Here is a 24,433-nt window from a genome sequence, read left to right on the forward strand (position 1 = left end):
AAGAAGCGGAGCTATAAATAGATAGCTCAGTACGCGGGTACCGAGAATGACGATGTGTTTTGAGTAATAATTATAGAGTAATGAAGTGTAATGTTATGGAAAGGCAAAATGCTATAGTGCCACTGTCTGAATGACGGCGATCGGTTCGAGATATCTTTAGGGTTTATTTTATTTTATTGTTTTATTTATTTTTTATTTTTTTCACCATGATCTGATACTGGAATACACTTGCACAACACGGGACCCCCAAAGTTACATCAACAAGATCGAAGCAGTCCAACGCAGAGCTGCTCGTTTTGTTCTGAACTGCTACTACAACACCTCCAGTGTCAAGGCCACGGTCAGTGGACTTGGATGGCCCTCCCTCCAACGGCGGCACGGAGTGGCAACAGGTTGGCCATAATTGTGATGTGCAAGGGCCTCGTCCAAGCCGTTATCGACAGGTCCAAGATTGTCACAACACATCCTTTGATCAAGCAGAAAGCATTATCAGTCACAAATATATACATACCTCTCAGTGTATTTGACTGTTTCTGGGTCTTTGTGAGAGGGACTATAGTCAGTCGAGCCGGGTAATTATTGACGCGGGGGAGTATCGACACGGGGGAGTATTGACGCGGGGGAGTATCGACGCGGGGGAGTATCGGGCTGACCCCATTGTCCCCACCCCTCTTTGGCGGAGAAGCGGTCAACCCCAACAACTGTGCCAGATTCTGTGCAGAACCCGGCCAGGACTGAACTGGAATGAGCTGCCAGAAATAGCTGTCACGTAGACTAGTGATGCCCTTGACACATTCAAGTCAAGGGTGTGGAACTGTCAAGTTAGACTTCACCATAACTTGTTAGATTAGGTAGGAAATTGATACATATACATTTATATGCCATATAGTTTCAGTTTCAGTTTCAGTAGCTCAAGGAGGCGTTACTGCGTTCGGACAAATCCATATACGCTACACTGGCCACATCTGCCAAGCAGATGCCTGACCAGCAGCGTAACCCAACACGCTTAGTCAGGCCTTGAGAAAAAAAAGTAAATAAATAATAGATAAATACATAAAAAAGAACTACTACTACTAAAAATAATAATATGTATAAGGCGCAAAAACTTGATGAAGTCAACTATAAGCGTACAAAAAAAAAAAAAAAAAAAAAAAGGAAAAAAAAGAAGATAATAATAATAATAATCATAATCATAATCATAAAAATAATAAATATACGTAGATATTGTAAAACATCAAATAACCACTAATCCATTTTTTTCTCAAGGCCTGACAAAGCGCGTTGGGTTACGCTGCTGGTCAGGCATTTGCTTGGCAGATGTGGTGTGGCGTATATGGATTTGTCCGAACGCAGTGACGCCTCTTTGAGCTACTGAAACTGAAACTGAAATGATGGGAGAAAATGTTCTTTTCCAAAGGAAATCTGATTACATATGTAAACGAAGGAAAATATATGGGGAAAATGTCGCAGAGAGAGAGAGAGAGAGAGAGAGATTTGGTGACGGCACTGAAATATATTTATTCACTGTATCACGATGTGTGACGGGAAGAGGTAACTCTTTACGACGACGTTGAGTTTCTGTCAGATTAATGTCCCTTCGCAACTTCCGAGTCCGGCGTACAAAAGGCGGCGTGTTGACAGACTAAGACTGCTGATACACTGCTTTATTTGTTGTTGTTGTTGTTGTGTACATACTTTCTTGTCAATTTTTTAGACGCACCACACCAACAACATGTCGTCACACACCAACCGGGCTCCTCGTGGTCAAAGCGGCTGGCCAAGAGACAAGGGGTCGGGACAGGGCTACAAGGGACCTCAGTCGTTCAGCAACTCGAGCTCCTCGTCCTCCCCCCTCAGTCTCACTTTGGAAAGGACCATTAATTTGTGAGTACAGCTGTTGGTGTCTTCCTAGATTTATGGGTACAATCTGTCAAGTGCGTGAGTTAACCATATTCACTGGTCTAATCAATGATACAAACTGGCGCATTTTTAACCTCGTAAATGTTTATTCGGAAGCACATGTAAAAACAGATTTAAATAAGTGATGAATAAACATGGAATTATCGTTAATGATGACAATAAAAAAAGCAAATACAGATAACTGTGCACAAACACTAACATTGCTGCATAATAACAGTTTATGCATGGCATGCACATTTATAAGCCAGCTGGTACTTGCAGTAGCAATACTTGTAGTTAACTACTGAACTACCCAGTTAATAAACATTAAAATTGTTATAAATGATATTTCATAGAAATGTATTTTCAGGGATTTTCAGTGGTAAATGCCCAGATTTTAAAAATGTATTTCATGTAAAAACAGATTTGTACTGCACACTTTGGACAGAAGACTCAGTACAATGAATAGATGTAGGAGTTGCAGCCCTTGGATGGTCCAACCACATCAAACCAACCAGACCATTAAAATTACTGCCTTACTAGCGTGTCCTTTTCACCCCACCCCCCTCCCCCTCCAAAAAAGGGCTGTTTTTAGGATTTTTCTTGTCCATTGTTGTTAGTCTATAATTACCTTACTAATACTCCAACAGTATAAGTATAAATACTAAATACAATGTTTTCATCTGAACTCTTTTCCTCCAAAAGCTCTGAAACAGTGAAAGGGATACATTGGTGATACAGTAGTTATGAAGCAGATCTATTGTCTGTAACAACCCTCAGTTTTCCACTTAAATCCCAAAAGCTTGATTTCTTTGAAGAAAACTCCCAGAGCAGTTTACATCCACTGGACATTAAATTGATTATGACTCTTAGCGAAACAATGTGCACACACAATTTTAGTTGCCAGTAATTCGTTTCATTCTGATTTCCTTTTTCTTTTTTAAGGGGGGAAAAAGAGAGGAACATCCAATCTTGCATCCTGCTTATTTTTGTCATCTTTGAAGCTGTCCGCTAACTGTTCTCTCTTTGTTTTTGTCTTCGACCAGGCATTATTGCATCATTGGAATTATTAAAGTAAACTTTCATTTCTAAAAAATAAAATAGAAAAGAAATATATCTCAAAACAAGTAATTTTGACACGTCAGTTGATATGAAAAATAAATTAGAATAATATAGATACTTTCTTATTGATTATATTTAAAGACATTTTCACAGGGAATGAAAGAAAAAGACAAATTTATACTCTTGTTTAAAAAAAGGTTTTTATCTTGTAAGTTGTTTGAATTATAACACTATTGAATGAATGAGTTTTGATTTGAAATTAGGTTGCTGTGCTCTTTCCAGGGATAGTATGACTTCACAAACAGTAGGTTACACAACCATTATTTTCACACAGATGACAGAGTATTGTCAATTTGTTTTACCTTCTCTTCAGAAAAAAAATAGTATTTATTAGTGTGTAGTACCCAGTCTACCTTATTTAGGTTACTGATTCTTGGTGTGGAAAAGGGCGGCGTAAAAACCTGACCCTTGCGACTCAGCTGTAGGATCTGAAACCTTTTTGTGCTCTAGCTTTGTTATCAAGCTGTGAGTGTGTGTGTGTGTGTTTGTACTGAATGTGTGTGTATGTTCTTCTTCTTCGTCTTCGTTTGTGGGCTGCAACTCCCATGTTCACTGGCATGTACACGAGTGGGCTTTTACATGTATGACTATAACCCTGCCATGTAGGCAGCCATACTCCATTTTCAGGGGGGATGGAGGGGGGGGGCATGCTGGGTATGTTCTTGTGTCCATAATGAAGATAACACTTGCAGGTACCCTCTGAGCAACTACACGTTTGGCACCAAGGAGCCACTGTATGAGCGCGACAGCTCGGTGACTGCGCGCTTTCAGCGGATGCGGGAGGAGTTTGACAAGATGGGCATGCGGCGTTCTGTGGAGGGCGTGCTGATCGTGCATGAACACGGCCTGCCTCATGTACTGCTGCTTCAACTGGGGACCACCTTCTTCAAACTGTACGTGACACTATGTGTGGGTGTTGGGGTGTGTGGGATGTGTGGGGGTGTTGGTTGTGTGGGTGTGAGGAGGAGGTGTGTTTGGGTGTTGGGTGGGTGTGTCACTGTGTGTATAGGGGGATTAGAGGTATGTGTGGGTGTTGGGTGTATTTAGGGGGCTGTTGGGTGTGTGTGTGTGGGGGGGTACGGGGGGATGTCGGGTGTGTGTGAGTGTAGGGGGCTGTTGGGTGTGTGTGTGGGGGAGGATGTGGGGTGTGTGTGAGTGTAGGGGGCTGTTGGGGGCTTGTGTCTGTGGGGGGGCGGGGGGAGGGATGTGGGGTATGTGTGAGTGCAGGGGGCTGTTAGGGGTGTGTGTGTGTGGGGGGGGGGGGGAGATGTGGGGGGTGTGTGAGTGCAGGGGGCTGTTAGGGGTGTGTGTATGGGGGGGGGGGGGATGTGGGGTGTGTGTGAGTGTAGAGGGCTGTTAGGGGTGTGTGTGTTGGGGGGATGTGGGGTGTGTGTGAGTGTAGGGGGCTGTTGGTGTGTGTGTGTGGGGGGGGGTGATGTGGGGTGTGTGTGAGTGTAGGGGGCTGTTGGGGGGGTGGGGGGGTGATGTGGGGTATGTGTGAGTGTAGGGGGCTGTGGGGGGCTGTGGGTGTGTGAGTGTAGGGGGGTGTTGGGTGTGTGTGTGTGGGTGGTGGTGGTGGGGATGTGGTGTGTGAGTGTAGTGGGCTGTTGGGTGTGTGTGTGGCGGGGGGGATGTGGGGTGTGTGTGAGTGTAGGGGTGTGTGGGGTGTGTGTGAGTGTAGGGGGCTGTTGGAGGGGTGTGTGTGTAGGGGAATGTGGGGTGTGTGTGAGTGTAGGGGGGTGTTGGCGGGGTGTATGTGTAGGGGGATGTGGGGTGTGTGTGAGTGTGGGGGTGTGTGTGAGTGTAGGGGGGTGTGGGGTGTGTGAGTGTAGGGGGCTGTTGGGTGTGTGTGTAGGGGGATGTGGGGTGTGTGTGAGTGTAGGGGGGTGTTGGAGGGGTGTGTGTGTAGGGGGATGTGGGATGTGTGTGCAGGGAGGTGTTGGGTGTGTGTGTGGGGCGATGTGAGGTGTGTGAGTGTAGGGGGGTGTTGTGCATGAACATGGCCTGCCCCACGTCCTCCTGCTGCAAATTGGGACCACCTTCTTCAAATTGTACATGACACTGTGTGTGATGGGTGGGGGGAGGGAGGTGTGTGTGATGGTGTGTGTGATGGTGTGTGTGTGTGTGTGTGCGCACATGTGTGTGTATATGTGTGAGTGTGTGTGTGTGTGTGTGTGTGTGTGTGTTTTCTCTTTGTTCACTCTTTGTGTGTGTGTGTGTGTGTGTGTGTGTGTGATTTTTCTGTGTTTTCTCTTTGTGTGTTTGCGTGTATGTGTGTGTGACTGTGTATGTGTGTGTGTGTGTATGTGTGTGTGTGTGTGCATGTATCCATGTGTATCTGTGTAACACTGTGTTTACTCTTGTGTGAATGTCACTGTGTGTGTGTGTGTGTGTGTGTGTGTGTGTGTGTGTGTGTGTGTGTGTGTGTGTGCAGACCAGGAGGGGAGCTACAGGCGGGAGAGGACCAGACAGTGGGACTGAAGAGACTGCTGACTGAGGTGGGTACTGTATGTCAGTGTGGTGTGATGCAATGTGTGCTGTATGTCAGTGTGGTGTGATGTAATGTGTGCTGTATGTCAATGTGGTGTGATATATTGTGTGATGCATGTCAGTATGGTGTGATGCACTGTGTGCTGTATGTTAATGTGGTGTGATGTAATGTGTGATGTATGTCAGTATTGTGTGATGCAATGTGTGCTGTATGTCAGTATGGTGTGATGCAATGTGTGATGTATGTCGACAGACACTTGGTCGACAGGACGGAGCCCCTATGAACTGGGTGGTGGAGGACACAATTGGCAACTGGTGGAGACCCAACTTTGAACCACCTCAGGTAACAGGGTTCTGATGTCTGACAGTGTCACAGTCACACCTCAGGTAACATGTCACAGTCACACCTCAGGTAACAGTGTGACAGTCACACCTCAGGTAACATGTCACAGTCACACCTCAGGTAACAGTGTCACAGTGACACCTCAGATAACATGCCATAGTCACACCTCAGGTAACAGTGTGACAGTCACACCTCAGGTAACATGTCATAGTCACACCTCAGGTAACAGTGTGACAATCACACCTCAGGCAACAGTGTGACAGTCACACCTCAGGTAACAGTGTGACAGTCACACCTCAGGTAACATGTCACAGTCACACCTCAGGTAACAGTGTCACAGTCACAATTCAGGCAACAGTATGACAGTCACACCTCAGGTAACAGTGTGACAGTCACACCTCAGATAACATGTCACAGTCACACCTCAGGTAACATGTCACAGTCACACCTCATGTAACAGTGTCACAGTCACAACTCAGGCAACAGTGTGACAGTCACACCTCAGGTAACATGTCACAGTCACACCTCAGGTAACATGTCACAGTCACACCTCAGGTAACATGTCACAGTCACACCTCAGGTAACATGTCACAGTCACACCTCAGATAACATGTCAAAGTCACACCTCAGGTAACATGTCACAGTCACACCTCAGGTAACATGTCATAGTCACACCTCAGGTAACAGTGTCATAGTCACACCTCAGGTAACAGTGTCACAGTCACACCTCAGGTAACATGTCACAGTCACACCTCAGGTAACATGTCACAGTCACACTTGGACATGAAAATAACTCTGAAACACTGTTGTTAATGATGATGTTTTTGAGGATGCCATTGTTGATAATGCTGATGATGATGATGGTGATGGTATGCTTTCAGTACCCTTACATCCCCGCCCACATCACCAAACCCAAGGAGCACAAGCGTCTGTTTCTGGTTCAACTCCCAGAGAAAGGTACGGCCTGTCTCCCCACCCCTTAACAACCTGTGTGTGCATGACTGTCCATGTCCAGCTGTACTGACCAGGGAGAGGGCTGTGTCCAACTGTACTGACCAGGGAGAGGGCTGTGTCCAGCTGTACTGACCAGGGAGAGGGCTGTGTCCAGCTGTACTGACCAGGGAGAGGGCTGTGTTCATGTCCAGCTGTATTGACCAGGGAGAGGGCTGTGTCCAACTGTACTGACCAGGGAGAGGGCTGTGTTCATGTCCAGCTGTACTGACCAGGGAGAGGGCTGTGTCCAGCTGTACTGACCAGGGAGAGGGCTGTGTTCACGTCCAACTGTACTGACCAGGGAGAGGACTGTGTTCACGTCCAGCTGTACTGACCAGGGAGAGAGCTGTGTCCAGCTGTACTGACCAGGGAGAGGGCTGTGTCCAGCTGTACTGACCAGGGAGAGGGCTGTGTCCAGTTGTACTGACCAGGGAGAGGGCTGTGTTCAGCTGTATTGACCAGGGAGAAGGCTGTGTTCAGCTGCACTGTCCAGGGAGAGGGCTGTGTTCAGCTGTATTGACTAGGGAGAGGACTGTGTCCAGCTGTACTGACCAGGGAGAGGGCTGTGTCCAGCTGTATTGACCAGGGAGAGGGCTTTATTCAGATGCACTGACCAGGGAGAGGACTGTGTCCAGCTGTACTGACCAGGGAGAGGGCTGTGTTCATGTCAAGCTGTGCTGACCAGGGAGAGGGCTGTGTCCAGCTGTACTGACCAGGGAGAGGGCTGTGTCCAGCTGTACTGACCAGGGAGAGGGCTGTGTTCAGCTGCACTGACCAGGGAGAGGGCTGTGTTCAGCTGTATTGACTAGGGAGAGGGCTGTGTCCAGCTGTACTGACCAGGGAGAGGGCTGTGTCCAGCTGTACTGACCAGGGAGAGGGCTGTGTCCAGCTGTACTGACCAGGGAGAGGGCTGTGTTCACGTCCAGCTGTACTGACCAGGGAGAGGGCTGTGTCCAGCTGTACTGACCAGGGAGAGGGCTGTGTTCATGTCCAGCTGTACTGACCAGGGAGAGGGCTGTGTCCAGCTGTACTGACCAGGGAGAGGGCTGTGTTCAGCTGTACTGACCAGGGAGAGGGCTGTGTTCAGCTGTACTGACCAGGGAGAGGGCTTTGTTCAGCTGTATTGACCAGGGAGAGGGCTGTGTTCACTGGTGCACTGACCAGGGAGAGGACTGTGTTCAGCTGTACTGATCAGGGAGAGGGCTGTGTCCAGCTGTACTGACCAGGGAGAGGGCTTTGTTCACTGGGGTACTTTGTCCAGCTGTACTGAACAGGGAGAGGGCTGTGTTCAGTGGGGTACTTTGTTCAGCTCTACTGAACAGGGAGAGAGCTGTACTGAACTGAACAGGGAAAGGACTGTGTTCTCTGGTGCACTTTGTTCAGCTGTGCTGAACAGGGAGAGGACTGTACTGAATAGGGAGAGGGCTTTGTTCACTGGAGTACTTTGTTCAGCTGTACTGACCAGGGAGAGGGCTTTGTTCACTGGTGTACTTTGTCCAGCTGTACTGAACAGGGAGAGGGCTGTACTGAACTGAACAGGGAAAGGACTGTGTTCTCTGTTACACTTGTTTCAGCTGTGCTGAACAGGGAGAGGGCTGTACTGAATAGGGAGAGGGCTGTATTCACTGGGGTACTTTGTCCAGCTGTACTGACCAGGGAGAGGGCTGTATTCACTGGGGTACTTTGTCCAGCTGTACTGACCAGGGAGAGGGCTGTGTTCACTGGGGTACTTTGTCCAGCTGTACTGAACAGGGAGAGGGCTGTGTCCAGCTGTGCTGACCAGGGAGAGGACTGTGTTCAGTGGTGTTCTTTGTCCAGCTGTGCTGAACAGGGAGAGGGCTGTACTGACCAGGGAGAGGGCTGTACTGACCAGGGAGAGGGCTGTACTGACCAGGGAGAGGGCTGTACTGACCAGGGAGAGGAGAGGGCTGTACTGACCAGGGAGAGGGCTGTGTTCACTGGGGTACTTTGTTCAGCTGTACTGACAGGGAGAGGGCTTTGTTCACTGGGGTACTTTGTCCAGCTGTACTGAACAGGGAGAGGGCTTTTACAGATATATTTAGATATACAGAGATATGTTTAGATAAATATATGATTTGACAGGCTTTCAAGGTTGGACCAGAGTGTTGGGTCTTTGCATAGGTCCGGCATCTATTTTTCCGTTTTAAAAGAAGCAGATAATGTGCAGCGTATGTGGACCAGGCAGCATGGTTTGACACCTCACTGAAACAGGAAGTATTGTGTGCAGCGCTGTTTGCTGTTCCGCGGAACTACAAGCTGGTGGCGGCCCCGCTGTTTGAACTGTACGACAACTCTGCTGGCTATGGACCCATTATCTCCAGTCTGCCTCAGGCCCTTGGCAGGTAGGCTGTGTCTGTCCTCTGTATGTGAGTGTATGCATGCCTACACTGTGGGAGCAACGTGATATTGGAACGTATATATTATATATATATATATCTTTGTATATATGTGTGTGGGGTTGGGGGTGGGAGATATGGGTGTGTGTGTTTGTGCTTGTAGAAGTAAGCGTTCATCTGTGTGTGTGCGTGTGTGTGTGTGTTTGTGTGCGTGTTTGTGTGTGTGTGTGTGTGTGTGTGTGTGCCGTGGAAGCTGCGATACATAGACTAGAAATGAGTGTGTGGAGGAGGGGGGTAGAGGAGGTGCAGGGTAATGTGTGTGTGTGTGTGTGTGTGTGTGTGTGTTAGAGCTCATGTACGTTTATATGTATTTGACTGTGCTTTCATATCTGTGAAACTGCGTGTTTGGTGCATATCTGTTATGCATGTGTGGGTGTATGTGTGAATGTGTGTCTTCATGTTTTACATTTATTTGCTTATTTATCATCATTGTTGTCTTATTTATTTATTATTATTATTATCATTATTTTCATTACAACTACCTTTTTTTATATATCATAATTATTATTTATTTATTTATTTATTTGTTTATGTAAGCTTATCTATCTATCTATCTATCTATCTATATCTATATATATATATTTTTTTTTTCTCAAGGCCTGACTAAGCGCATTGGGTTACGCTGCTGGTCAGGTATCTGCTTGGCAGATGTGGTGTAGCGTATATGGATTTGTCCGAACGCAGTGACGCCTCCTTGAGCTACTGAAACTGAAACTGAAACTGTCCTCTGATGTGTGTGTGTGTGTGTTGGGGGTGGGCAAGGGGCGCTGGTGTAGGTGGTCTGTCTCATCCATTGTTTGGATGATACATTCAGCAGAAAGCTTTCTTAACTCAATGTCTCAGAGTTAGAGCTGGCATGAATACTTTGGTAGTCTCCCACCACTTTCATCAATAAAGCCGATGTGGTCAGGGTCATCTGGTTCTGTTCTGCTGGTGAAGGTGGTCAAGAGACCACCCAAATACTCAAGTGAGCTGCAGCTTTTTTTTAATTTTTTTTTTATTCTGAGTTGAGAACATTTTCTGCTAGCATATTTTTCCTTTGAGCTACACCGCAAACACATAAGAAGGGAGAAAATCCTGTATGGGACCCTTGGTCTGGTGCTTGAGTTGTCTGCTGTGAAGAGGAGTTGCTTCCCTTCACCTTTTGGCCCAGAAGCCTGGGTGATTTAAAGCCTGAACCGGACTATAAATGGCGGGCGATTTGAATCAAGCCAGTTTCTCACCAGAGTCTGACACTGTGACGTCGGTGAAGGTTTATTCAAAATAAAAGCCTAATAAAGCTACGGTTTGGCTTCATTTATGGCAGAGAGCGAGATTTGCCTAGCAGTTTCCAATCTAGACCTGAATTGACTTTGGAAAGTACAAAATGTGTCAGCTACACGTAATACAAAATTTGAATGCAGAGAAAAGGGGCGCAACCGAAAACTTGCTCTCGGGAGTTAAGACTTTAAGGGACCACTGCTACCTAGAGAAGGGTGTCACTTTTGTTTAAATTGTTTACTAAGTAAATATCTGTGAAATTTGCTTAAATTTTGTCAAAGCGTTTTAAATACATCATAGTTTTATAAAATGTGATTGATTTTGTTCAGTTACGAATATGTAGGTCACAAATCTATTTTTAGTAACAGGAAAATTTCCAATACAGAAACACAGGTGCATTTGTTTAGTCATATCTTCACGCCAAGTCATTAGAATCAGTTTATATTTGTACAAGACCTTTTTGAAAGGTGTCCCTATGGTGTGTTCTACCACAAATTTTGTATTCTATGGCGTTGAGTACTTATCGCGCTCCACAAATCACCAATTTTAAGTGAGTATTTTCCATCAATTACAAAATGATGATTCAAAAACTGTGATAGTCAGGTCAATTTTGACAGAACATACCAAAAGAAATAATGTTAAAAGTTAGTACACAAAATTTGGTGATGATTGCTTGAAAAATGTGGAAGTTAGGACCAAAAAATCAACAGCGTACTGCAATTTTCGACAAGTTTTCGAAAACTATTTTTGGCAAACCAAAACAATGCACACAAAACTACAGCTAGTCAACACAGGCAAAAGCCATTTGCAAAGGGGAGGTAATGCTTGCAACGTCTCCCTGTGTCTTATTATTTGGGATCTTGCAGGGAGAGGCTAATTATTTACGTTGGAAGGAAAATGGTCATTTTTGGTCCAAAATGGTCAGGAAAAGTATCATTTTTATGGAGGCCCCCTACTCTGTTTGTCGACTTGTATCTAAAAAAGTATTCATCACAGGAAAATATTTTTTTCTGTGTCTGAAAGAAGAATAAATCAGCTTTCTAACAACACCAGTTACATTGATGAATGAAAAAAAAACCGATTTTTGTCAAAAATCTAGGTAGCAGTGGTCCCTTAAGACTGGAAGCTATACCTGCCTTTGTTTCTGTGCAGCAGATTTGGATCAGAATGTGTAGCCTGACACTAACCCTCTGAGGGTAGTCTGTGGCCCATAGAATTAAAGTTTAGGAATTCATTTGACCCCCCTAAAGCTCTCACTCATCAGAAGCCATTTCCCACGTGTTGTGTAAATTGCTGCCAGTCTGCTGGTTCAGTTTGATTAGCCATGTTTATTCACGTTTTTCTGAAACATGTGCTTTCAAACTACATGTTGAATGCCGTTTTATATTATAACGAGGTGGTTTATACCAGTATGATTGCATTGGTCAGTTTGACTGCAGTTTGTGACCATGTGCGGTTCAAGACACAACAGTCGTCCTTGTAACGTTATAACTTTCACCCGTGGCAGATGTTTGCTTGTGTTAGGTTCTGTAACCTGAGTGGATCGGATATATATTCATTATTGAATAAGTCTTTGCCTAGGTTGTGCTTGGGAGAATATCAGAAGAGAGAGAGAGAGATTGATTTGCAGCATTGAATGCAATATGGGAAGGGGAATAATCAAATGATGTTGGCCAGTCTTCTGCTCTTCTTTGTGTTACCTCCCTTACATTCTGGTGCAACTTCTGTGGAGAGTAACTTCAGTAAGTCTGAAATAATGGGAGTGTGCTATACTATGTCATTCTGTCTGTATGATATTTGTATTGTTCAGTTGACACGTACATGGAAGAGTATTGGAAGCAAGTTTGTTTTTCTCCTTTTTCTTCTCCCGTAAGTCTTTGTATTATGCTTTTCCTTTTCTGCCTCCTCTCTCGCTCTTTGTGTGTGTGTGTGTGTGTGTGTGTGTGTGTGTGTGTGAGAGAGAGAGAGAGAGAGAGAGAGAGAGAGAGAGAGAATGTGTAGTGTATGTGTGTGCATCTGTCCGAAAGAGGACTGACTATTCGATATATACACATGGCACTTTTCAATGAAATCTATGTTGTGTTTTTTCTGAATCTTTTTTTTTTTTTTCTGTGTATATCACTATATGCTTACAATAATCATGGAATTGACATCATAGGGGCTGTTGAGTAAGTCATTAAAGTCGCTCAGCATTCAGTGTTCTCTCAGTCACTTTGTCTATCTTTCTTTCTCTTTGTCTGTCTGTCTATCTTCTTCCTGGCTGGCTCCGTGAGTGAACAGGCAGACGTTGGATGGTGGGTGTCTTTGACTGCCGTCCCCCTTCCTCCCCACCCTTCCCCTCCTTTCTGCTCCCACGAGCAGGGTTGTTTTGTTCGTTTTCCTCTGTAAACATTCCTGTCAGAGGTGTGACCAGAAATGACGTAAGTGTGGTTTCAGCACCACACTGAAGGGAGAAAGAAAGGTTTGTTGTTTGCCTTGACTGACAGTGACACTTCAAGGGAGAAAGAAAGGTTTGTTGTTTGCCTTGACTGAGAGAGACACTTCAAGGGAGAAAGAAAGGTTTGTTGTTTGCCTTGACTGACAGAGACACTTCAAGGGAGAAAGAAAGGTTTGTTGTTTGCCTTGACTGACAGTGACACTTCAAGGGAGAAAGAAAGGTTTGTTGTTTGCCTTGACTGACAGTGACACTTCAAGGGAGAAAGAAAGGTTTGTTGTTTGCCTTGACTGACAGTGACACTTCAAGGGAGAAAGAAATGTTTGTTGTTTGCCTTGACTGACAGTGACACTTCAAGGGAGAAAGAAAGGTTTGTTGTTTGCCTTGACTGACAGTGACACTTCAAGGGAGAAAGAAAGGTTTGTTGTTTGCCTTGACTGACAGTGACACTTCAAGTGAGAAAGAAAGGTTTGTTGTTTGCCTTGACTGACAGTGACACTTCAAGTGAGAAAGAAAGGTTTGTTGTTTGCCTTGACTGACAGTGACACTTCAAGTGAGAAAGAAAGGTTTTTGTTTGCCTTGACTGACAGTGACACTTCAAGTGAGAAAGAAAGGTTTTTGTTTGCTTTGACTGACAGTGACACTTCAAGGGGGAAAGAAAGGTTTGTTGTTTGCCTTGACTGACAGTGACACTTCAAGGGAGAAAGAAAGGTTTGTTGTTTGCCTTGACTGACAGTGACACTTCAAGGGGGAAAGAAAGGTTTGTTGTTTGCCTTGACTGACAGTGACTCAAGGAAGCATCATTGCGTTCAGACAAATCCATATAAGCTACACCACATCTGCCAAGCAGATGCCTGACCAGCAGCGTAACCCAATGCGCTTAGTCAGGCCTTGGAAAAAAAAAAGGGGGAGAAAAGGGTTGTTTGCCTTGACTGACAGTGACAATTTTTCCCTTAGCACCACACTGAAGGGAGAAAGAAAGGTTTGTTGTTTGCCTTGACTGACAGTGACACTTCTTTTCCCTCTTGCTGCGGCCATTGTGTTGCACTCCCGTCATGACGGGGGGGGGTGGGGAGAGACCTCAACAGTCAGCCGTCGACTGGGACTGCAGGACTGGGCAATGGTCACACACCCCACTGCACTCTCCCATAACCTTTTTTTTTTTTCTTTTTGTTTTGGTCACAAGACACCCCCCCCCCTCCCCGCGGCCCTTTGCCCCACTCCCTCCTCAATCCTACCTCCAACCCTCTCCTCTCTCTGCTGGTCCTTCGCCTCCCCCATTCAGCTAACCATCACCCCTCCCTTCCGCCATCCCCACCTTGCCTTTCCCCCAGGGAAGGAGGAGGGGGAGGGGGAGAGTGAGTCACGGGTGCCCATCTGCTGACTGAGACCTTAGAAAGATCCCCTCCTTCACCCCTCCCCCATGCCCCCTCCCTCACTGTCTCCCCTCCCCTCCCTTCTCTGTCCGGCCAGGAAAGGGGGAGGGGGGGGGGCAGGGTTGCGGCGGTGGTGGTCACCCTTTGTTCGTTTTTTTTTTTTTTTTTTTTTTCCCAGACGTGATTCTTCTGCTGAGAGAGAGAGAGAGGGGGGGGGGGATCGAGGGAGGGAGGGAAGGAGAGAGAGAGAGAGAGTTTCACCACTTTGAGAGAGACAGAGAGCTGTGCTTTGTGGGTCAGGAGTGGTCAGGCAGAGAAGAGGTGTAGTGTTGACAGGAACAGTCTGAATTTTGTGGGATTGGGGTGGGAGGGGTGCCTTCCTGCATGGTGAGGTACAGATGGAAATGACTTGTTTGCTTTCCTTTCGTTCTTTTAAAAACATACTTATGTTAATATTTTTTTTTTGTACAAACAACACAGATGTAAGACAAAAAATTGTTTATGATATTTGACAGACTTATGCCTGTGATTGTTTGCGTGTGTGTGTGCGCACACACGCGTGTGTGTGTGTGCAAGTGTGCGTGCGTGCACAGTTGTTATCAGATCAAAGAATGTATGACTTTTTTCAGGCATACTTACAGAAGTGTCTGTGATGGCTTTTTCATGCATTGTCATTGTGACATAAAGACAAAATCGTGTTAATGAACTGCCTGTGTCATGCTGTCAGACACAATCCTATAGAAAAAGATCCAGTCAATTTTTTTTTGTGTATTTTTTCCCAGAGGTGTTCCTGACACAGGCAAATAGAGATTGTGACATTTTGTCAGGCAGACAAATGTTATGTTATTACTCAACCATTTTTGATTGCAGTCTTGGTACCGGCTTGGGCCACCAGTCATTTTTCCTCCCTACCCCTCAACCAAACACTTGTCCTGCCCACCCCTGATGCCCAGTTCACTGTCTACTTTCCTTAGTCCCCTGGCCCAGATAGAAATCCTTCGAAGGAAGGGAGCTTATGAAGGGTCCTCTGCTTGATCCCATACCAGCTTCTACTCTCCCAATATGTCCCACATTTTCTCCCCGCAATCCCCAACATTGCTGACTCACCTTATCTCACTAGCACTTTCCCAGTTCTATTCAGAACTGCGATTGGCAGCGCAACCTTGACCTAAACATTTTAGGAAAAAAAACCCAGTTACTATCAACCAGTTTCTAATCTTCCATGTAGATCCAAACTTCCAGAAAAGCCGCCCTAAAGCTGCTCAATAACCACTTTCACTTCAGCAGCCACCCCCCCCCCCCCCCCCCCCACCCCCACCCCACTTTTCAGTCTGCCTTCGTGCTGACCACAGCGCCAAAACCACACTCCTCCACATCCTGAATAATAAACTGTTAGCCTCAGGCACGGGAAAAATCTCCCTTTCCCTTCTCGACTTGTCAGGGGCCTTGCCACATTGGACCAGTCAGTTCTTCCTGTCTTCATGACGCATTTTGTATCAAGGACACTGCCCACAGCTGGTTCAAATCACGTCTCACCGACTGTTTCCAGTCTGACACTTACTTGTCTGGACCCTGGAGTCCCACAAGGATCTGTTTAAGGTCCCGTTCTTTTCAAACAATACACTGCTTCCGTTGCTGGAATTGTCGACCACCACATGGTCAGTCTTCATTCCTGCACAGATGACACTCAACTTAAGAAAAACGGATTCCCTGAAAATCTGGCCTCTCTTTTGCTGGAAACATCAGATTGCTTCGCTGGACATTCCATGTAGGATGACTCAGAATGAATTACAACTGAATGCTGACAAACCCAGAGCAATGCTCGTAGGAACCAAACAAAAAACTCTCCTATCACTGTTGACTCAGAGTTGGCAAGCATCCATCCCTGTTTTTAGCTCAGTCAAGAAGTGAAGAACCTTGGTGTTACCATGAACGCACTTCCCACTTTTTGGTTTTTCAGACCTTCAATCTTGCTACTGTCTGTTAATCGCATCATTTCCACTGGGGGAAATCCTGTCCACCAACGCAACATCTAAACTCATTGCTTCCCTCATTCTGTCTCGTCTCCTGTGTTGCATTATTTGTCTGGTTTGTCTGCTTCATCCATTATATCCCTTTAGCGGTACAAAACTCGTTTGAGTTGTCCTCAGAAAGAAAAGATATGAGCACATCAGTCCTCTCTTGGAGTCTCTTCTTTGGATTCCAGTTTCACATAAATCTAAGAACAAGATCTGCACTGTTTTAAAAATTGGAAAATAAATCTAGCATTTCGTTTCTGTGTGACTGCCAGTGCCACCATCTTAACATACTGTTATTCTCTGTGCGACCAGTTCAGTGTGCACTCTATTTCTGCCTTGCCAGATTCAAACACTCCATTAGCACTACATGAACGACCGCTGCTATTTCTCTGTCTGCCCTTAAAACTTGAAAGGAGCTTTCTTTTTCTTCTCGTCAAATATCCACACTCAGCACCTTAAAGTCTGGCTTTAAAACCCACACCCCCCTCCCTTCCTCACCCACTCTTCTCTGTCCTTTCCAGTCTGCAGTGTTTCTCTGGCTTTCTGTGTTCATGAATTAAGAAGTTTTATCTTCTTTCTTCAGTTTCGTCCCCACGAACCAGCGTAATGCATGCGTTGAAGGACTGATTTGCAAGCGCTTTGACATGTCTGTGCATAAGATTCAGTGCTTCGTAAGTGCGTTCATCATTTCGGTATCATTTTCTTCTTCTGGATGATATGTGACAGATTTGGTACCTGTCCTTTCTCCGTTCTTTCTCCAACACAGACGGCATGAAGAGTTCTGTTTTCACTGGTCTGTCCAGGAGAATACTAGGGTTCTGGGGTAGTGTGTATCATCTGTTGTCAGGACGGTCAGGACGGTCTGCAAGGAATACTGTGAAACTGTCTGTCTGACAGGGGTTTTAACACTCGGCTTATATCACAGATTGACATAAGTTTACATTTGGGCCAACAGCAAAGTGAGAGCTGTATTATCAATGGTTTCTCCAGTCAATGGGAAATCATCTACAGCTTAGTCTTTTGTGAAGGACTATGACTCTCAAACTAGGAGGCAAAATTGCACTAGCTCTTTAGTGCTGCAGCCTTGTGGGTTAGTTGGCCTTTGGGAACCATCCCAACGTCGACTGTCCTAAAACCCTCTTGGCCGAGAGAGTGGGGATGTAACTTGGGCAAGACACTCTCCACTATAATCAGATTCTAGCCTCCTTAGCTGTTCTGATGGTCATAGTCGGACACGACTATCATATATAACCCCCCCGACCCCCCCTCCTTATTCATTTTTATTTATTTATTTATTACACATGTACATGCATCCTTTTTTTCTCCCTATACACCAAGTCTACGTTTTGTCTTTCAAAATGTAATCCACAACTTTCACTGAGAACAACTTAACAGAAATCAAAGACGACTGGGTCAGGGTGTGCATACGAGCGTGCTTGTGTACATGTGTGTGTGTTTGTGTGCAGGTGTTTGCGTTTTAATCATGGTTAATCATTTCTAATGCCTGTATTTAACTGTATTTTATTACTTCTGCACATTTAGACAACTTTATGTGCATGCACAAACGTGTGTATGCTGAAAGAGTTGGCATCAGAAGTTGCAGAGACAGACAGACAGACAGAGAGAACAGAGAGAGAGAGAGAGACAGAGAGAGAGAGAGAGAGAGAGAGAGAGAGAGAGAGAGACCTTGTGCTGCTTCAGGAAGGGGTGTGAGGAGTAGGGGGGAGAAGCCATTCCTAATAAAAGGGGCAGGGGGAGGTTTGGGGGTGGGAGCAGGGAAGGTGGTGATGGAGGAAACGTAGCCCGAGGGGGTGGGGGGGGGGGGGGAGGGGGGGGGGTGCAAGGCAAGAAGACGACTCATTCCTCTTTGTTCCACCCCCGCCCCCTTCCTTCACCCACCCACCCCCTCCTGCACAAACACCCCTCCACCCTACAACCCCCTACACCCCCACCCCCCTCCCCACCACTCTCTGTGAGAGCTGTCATGTGCAATGTGTGTGTGCTCGTGCAGTGTTGATGATGGTGGGGGCCAGCCATGGTAATGAGACCCTGGCCCCTTCCCGCTCACACTTCCTCCCTCCGCCCCCTCCCCCCCCACAACCCCCCTCCTCCCCACCCCCACCCCCACTTCCCCCCCAAGAAGAAGAAGACGACAACAGGAGGGATGAGGTTACCCTGTACATCGCTTGTGGACGATAACAAAATAGCGTTGAAGACAGGTCGGGATGGGAAGACGAACTGGTCTGTGGGGACCGTCTTTAAGTCCAAGGCTAACAGATTAAGCAAAGTGGATGCTTACCCCCTCCCCCCCGCCTTCTTTGGTTTTTTTGATTGTTTTGTGTGTGTGTGTGTGTGTGTGTGTGTGTGTGTGTGTGTGTGTGTGTGTGTGTGTGTGTGTTTAATTTAATTTATTTTTTTTCGTTTTCATTTAGACAGAGGGTGGGGCTTTGGGGAGGGGTGCAGGGGCAGACACACAGGCTATGAGGAGAGAGAGAGAGAGAGAGAGAGAGAGAGAGAGAGAGAGAGAGTATATAATTATGTAAAGGATTCAAGAGAGAGGGTGTCCCAAGGATAGAGAGGCGGTAGCGCGCATGCACACACACACACACACACACACACACACACACACACACACACACACACACACACACACACACACACACACACACACACAAAGAGAGATACGGATACGGATGATTTATTCAATAAGGCCATGGCCCCTTATGAAGGGGGTACAGTGAACAATAATTCACAAAAATAAAGGCATACTACCAACAATACACGTCAGTAACACACACACACACACACACACACACACACACACACACACACACACACACACAAAGAGAGGGAGAGAGAGAGAGAGGGGGGTGGTGGGTGGGTGTCGGAGGAAGAAACGAGGAAGGGGCAGACACTTGTCAGGGCTTCGTCTTGTTGAAGCTCCACACTGCCCAGCTTCCGGAACCGTTACCGTGACCCCCACTCTCTTCTCCACACCCACCCCCTTTCTCCCTTTCCCCACCCTACCCCACTCCACCATAGCTTCATTGCCCCCCCCCCATACCCCCAGGCCCCCCCCCCCAACCTATCCCCGCGCCACCCCACTCCTTTGTCTAACGCTCTTCCCTCCTTCCCTGTCACCCCTCTCCCCGAAAGTCGTCGTGTTTTTTTTCTTCTGGCCCAGTGAACGCATCTCTTTTACATTTGTCTTAAGCCCCCACACGGTACGGGACTTCCAGCGTGGAGGAGAGGCCTGACAAAAGGAAGTGGGGGGTTCCTCAGAACAGCCCTTTCCATGGGGGTGAAAGTGCACGCTACCCCCTTCCCTCTCTATCTCTCCCCCCCCCCCTTCCCCTCTTCCCCCATCCACCCCCTTCGTCCAGCTTCTCACCCAGCTGTGACCAGCAGGGTGGGTGGGTGGGTGGGAAGGGAGGGGGCGGGGAAGGGTGCAGATTGGAGATAATTGGGAGCGGAGAGGGGGGGGGGGGAGGGGGGAGGATTATTCATCGAGCTTATGACGAGGGGCAGGAGGGTGGAGGAGTCTCGGGGGTAAAGGGGGTGAAGGGTTGGCGGAGGAAGTTGTGACGAGGAAGAGGGGTATCGGGAAGGAATCCCTCTCTTGAAGGTGGCGGCCAGTTTAGGAGCGGGGGACACGTGTGGCTGAGGTCATGGAACCTCCCCCCCCCCCCCCCGTCTCTCCCTCACCCCTCCCCCTCCCCCACCGTACCCTCCACGGCCTTTGTTTGGGCGGGCTGTCTGATGGCCGGGGTACCATGGGTCGGTGCCGATGATATCATTGATGGCACCGCTGCCGATGAAGATGGGAGCATGGGGGGCCGTTCGAGTTTCAAGGAGCTGTGGTGGTTGTGTGTGTGTGTGTGTGTGTGTGTGTGATCTGGTCCTCAGAGCTGCACTGCACTACGGCGGCTAAGCTGTGCATACGCGTGCGTACGCACGCATACACGCGCACATGCACACACATACAGATGGGAGGAGGTCTTGAGCACGGGGAGGGGTTGAGGATAGCATTCAGTAGAACTATAACGAGGGGGATGACCTCGCACTGACGTGTGAGCCCTGTTGACAGAGACACTGTTGACAGAGGGACTGTTGACAGGGGAACAGAGGTACTGTTGACAGAGGAACAGAGGCACTGTTGAACAGAGGTACTGTTGACAGAGGAACAGGGCACTGCTGACAGAGGAACAGAGGCACTGTTGACAGGATCAGAGGCACTGTTGACAGAGGAACAGGGGCACTGCTGACAGGAACATGGCACTGTTGACAGAGGAACAGAGGCGCTGTTGACAGAGGAACAGGGGCACTGCTGACAGGAACAGGGCACTGTTGACAGAGGAACAGAAACACTGATAACAGAGGAACAGGGCACTGCTGACAGAGGAACAGAGGCACTGCTGACAGAGGAACAGACGCGTTGTTGACAGGAACAGAGGCACTGTTGACAGAGGAACAGAGGCACTGTTGACAGAGGAACAGGGGCACTGCTGACAGGAACAGGGCACTGTTGACAGAGGAACAGAGGCGCTGTTGACAGAGGAACAGAGGCACTGTTGACAGGAACAGAGGCGCTGTTGACAGAGGAACAGAGGCGCTGTAGACAGAAGAACAGAGGCACTGTTGACAGGAACAGAGGCGATGTTGACAGAGGAACAGAGGCGCTGTTGACAGAGGAACAGAGGCGCTGTTGACAGAACAGAGGCACTGTTGACAGAGGATCAGAGGCGCTGTTGACAGAGGAACAGAGGCACTGTGTTGCAGGCTATGACAGAGAAATAACTGATGTTCCCCATAGGGGGTGAGAAGTTGTCAAGTTTCTGGAAGCGATTACGTGTTTTGAAAATCGGACGATTTTTTTTTTTTTAATATTAAAAAAACGTAATTCATAATAAATTCATTCCGTAAGTAATCGTTGTCGTCTTTATTTTTCTCCTTCACTTGCTGTGTTGAACGAAACCAGACTTGAACTCCAGGTCCCACGCTCAGAGAGGTGTGTGATACGTGGGGCAGTTTGAAAGGGGGACAGGGAGGGGGTGGGGGTTACTGAGAAGGAACGACCTGTGTAAGCTCAGTATTATCACGGTGAGGTGACAGCCCTTCACTGACCACCATCCTTATCAGCAGCAGTGACGGGAGCAAGCAGAGCAGCAGTGAGGGGGTTAATGGAGGAGACGAGGCAGAGCAGCAGTGAGGGGGTTAATGGAGGAGACTAGGCAGAGCAGCGGTGAGGGGGTTAATGGAGACTAAGCAGAACAGCAGTGAGGGGGTTAATGGAGGAGACTAAGCAGAACAGCAGTGAGGGGGTTAATGGAGACCAAGCAGAGCAGCAGTGAGGGGGTTAATGGAGGAGACTAAGCAGGAGATGATCGCTGGTGACTGTCACTGATGCCGAACGTCTGTCAGCGTGTCACGTGATCTCTAAAGTTCCGTTGTGGGCTGTCGTTGCAAGGCAAGGCGAGGCAAGGCAAGGCAAGGCAAGCAAGAAGATTATTTCATGTACCCCTTGGGTACCCCCTTGCCTGGTCCTTCTCTCCATAGACGTCATCATTGTTTAAAAGCTTTTTTCTCTCTGTCCCCTTCCCTGCCTTCTCTGCCTCCCTTTCTCTTTTTCCTGCTCTCTCTTTCTCCCCCCCCCCCCCCAGCCCCCCCCTCTTTTCTCTCCATCCACATCGCTTGTCCATCCCCACCCCTCTCTCCCCTTACTCCAGGTCCCCCTTTCCGCGAAGCCCCACCATCTCTTCCCCTCTCTCTCTCTCTCTCTCTCTGTGTCTCTCTGAGAGTGTGTGTGTGAGTGAAAGGTGGCTGGATGCTGAAGCATGTTTTACGAGTTATTATATACATGACACTGAATCCGCTTCTGTCTGAAAACACACATTGCCGGGTGGGAGCGGGGTGGGTCGTGTGACTGAGTGGTTTGGAGGGGGGCGGGGAGGGGGCCAGAGGGGGAGAGGGGGGGGGAGAGAATAGTGTTGAGAGGCGGGAAGGAGTATCCCCCTCCCCCTCCTTGTTGAACAACGGGCGGCTAGAAAAAAGCTTTTAGTGTGACGGCAGAGAGGAGACATAGGAGGAGGAGGAGGAGGAGGGAAGGAGGCAATTGTTCCCCCCCCCTGCCCCCCCGGCCCCCGCGTGAAAGAGAATCGTTCTGATCCAAACCCACTAACTACCACTATACCCCATTCTCTTTCCTTTTCCTTCCCCCACCGTCTGCCTCCCTCATCTGTAGTGGTATCCCAAAGACGCGTCCCCACAACTTGCAGGCAGAAAAGCAGGATGCCATCACGGGTACCCAGGAGGGGGGGGGGGTAGAGGTGGATGGGGTGTAGTGGTGGGGGAGTTGCCGGGTGGGGTGGGGGGGGGAGAGTTTATGGCAGGGCTCAGCTGTGTGGATGCCCTCCCCCCCCCCCACCTCCCCCCTCCTCTATTATCCCCGCGAGGTGAGGGCCGCAGCACTGACAGCTCGTCATGTTTCTGACGTCCTGGAGAGGGAGGACTTGGTCTTCCTCTACACCCCCTCACCCCTTCGCCCTCCCCCCTCCCCCTCCTCACTCACCACCCCCACTGTCCTCACTCACTCCCCTGTCCTGCCCGCCTCCTGGTGATGGGTGGTGAAGAGGGGGGTGTTGGGGGGGGGGGAGTGACCCCTGCAGCTGCTGCTCTGTATGTGACCTGAGAAGGGGGTGGGGGTGAGGCGGGAGAGCGAGAGAGACAGTGGGGGCGGGGGGGTGGGGCGGGGTGGGGGGGGTGGGGGGAGAGATGAGGGAGTGAGTGAGAGAGACAGAAAGGGGGGGGGGGGGAGAGACAGAGAGAGGTGAGCGAGTGAGTGAGAGAGACTGAGAGAGACAGAGAGGGTGGAGAGACAGAGAAAGATGAGGGAGTGAGTGAGATAGAGAGAGGGGGGGGGGGGAGAGAGACAGAGACGAGGGAGTGAGAGAGACAGAGAGGGTGGGGGAGACAGAGTTGAGGGAGTGAGTGTGAGAGACAGAAGGGGGGGAGAGACAGAGAGATGAGGGAGTGAGAGAGACAGAGAGGGGTGGGGGGGAACAGAGAGATGAGGGAGTGAGAGATAGGGGGGGAGAGAGGGATGAGGGAGTGAGTGAGAGAGACAGAGAGATGAGGGAGTGAGTGTGAGAGACAGGGGGGGGGGAGACAGATGAGGGAGTGAGAGAGACAGAGAGGGGTGTGGGGGGGAGACAGAGAGAGATGAGGGAGTGAGAGATAGGGGGGGAGAGAGGGATGAGGGAGTGAGTGAGAGAGACAGAGAGATGAGGGAGTGAGTGAGAGAGACAGAGGGGGGGGGGAGACAGATGAGGGAGTGAGAGAGACAGAGAGGGGTGTGGGGGGGAGACAGAGAGAGATGAGGGAGTGAGAGAGGGATGAGTGAGTGAGTGAAAGAGACAGAGAGGGGGGGAGAGACAGAGATGAGGGAGTGAGAGAGACAGAGGGGTGGGGGTGGGGGCAGAGAGAGATGAGTGAGAGAGAGAGACAGAGAGGGGGGAGAGACAGAGAGATGAGGGAGTGAGTGAGGGAGACAGTGAGAGGAGGGGGGGGGGGGGAGATAGAAGGGAGAGAGGGGAAAAGGAGAGCGAGCGAGAGAGAGAGAAATTACAGGATACAGAAAACTTTATTATCTCAACAAGAGAGAGAGAGAGAGAACACTGAACTGTTTAATGTCATTTACTGAAAAGCTCTGGTGACATAGAAGGTACAACTCAGAACAGAATGGTGCAAAATAGATGGAATGGAACAGAAAAGGAAAAACAACAGCAAAAAACAAGAACAAAACAAAAAAAGCAAACAAAAAATGAAACAACATAAACTAATAAGAGATTTGCGACACATTGGCACTTTGTCATTAGTTTAAAGTACATGTGACAGGGGGTATTTTGCCTTTTGTTCAGTCGTTCGTCTCCAAGGTTTGGACAGTATACAGATAAATCATGTAATACATATTTACGCATGCAACATCGATACACATCGTATCAATACAAACACATACTGAATTACATATAAATCATATAATAAATATTTGCGCATGTAACATCAAAACCCATCATATTGATACT

At 48.1% G+C, this 24,433-nt stretch overlaps 1 protein-coding gene across 1 annotated transcript in view; it reads left to right on the forward strand.

The window, feature by feature from the left end:
- The first annotated feature begins 1,597 nt into the window (after positions 1-1,597).
- The window catches only part of LOC143300680 (cleavage and polyadenylation specificity factor subunit 5-like), a 72,321-nt gene continuing 49,485 nt past the window's right edge, over positions 1,598-24,433 (forward strand). The window contains exons 1-6 of the mRNA XM_076614525.1: positions 1,598-1,884; positions 3,714-3,914; positions 5,456-5,519; positions 5,765-5,854; positions 6,736-6,811; positions 9,096-9,210. Of these exons, the coding sequence (XP_076470640.1) occupies positions 1,733-1,884; positions 3,714-3,914; positions 5,456-5,519; positions 5,765-5,854; positions 6,736-6,811; positions 9,096-9,210 (698 nt within the window). The 5' untranslated portion in view covers positions 1,598-1,732. The remainder of the gene's footprint in view (positions 1,885-3,713; positions 3,915-5,455; positions 5,520-5,764; positions 5,855-6,735; positions 6,812-9,095; positions 9,211-24,433) is intronic.

This window comes from Babylonia areolata, chromosome 26, assembly GCF_041734735.1.
Source record: "Babylonia areolata isolate BAREFJ2019XMU chromosome 26, ASM4173473v1, whole genome shotgun sequence".
Classification (NCBI taxonomy): domain Eukaryota; kingdom Metazoa; phylum Mollusca; class Gastropoda; order Neogastropoda; family Buccinidae; genus Babylonia; species Babylonia areolata.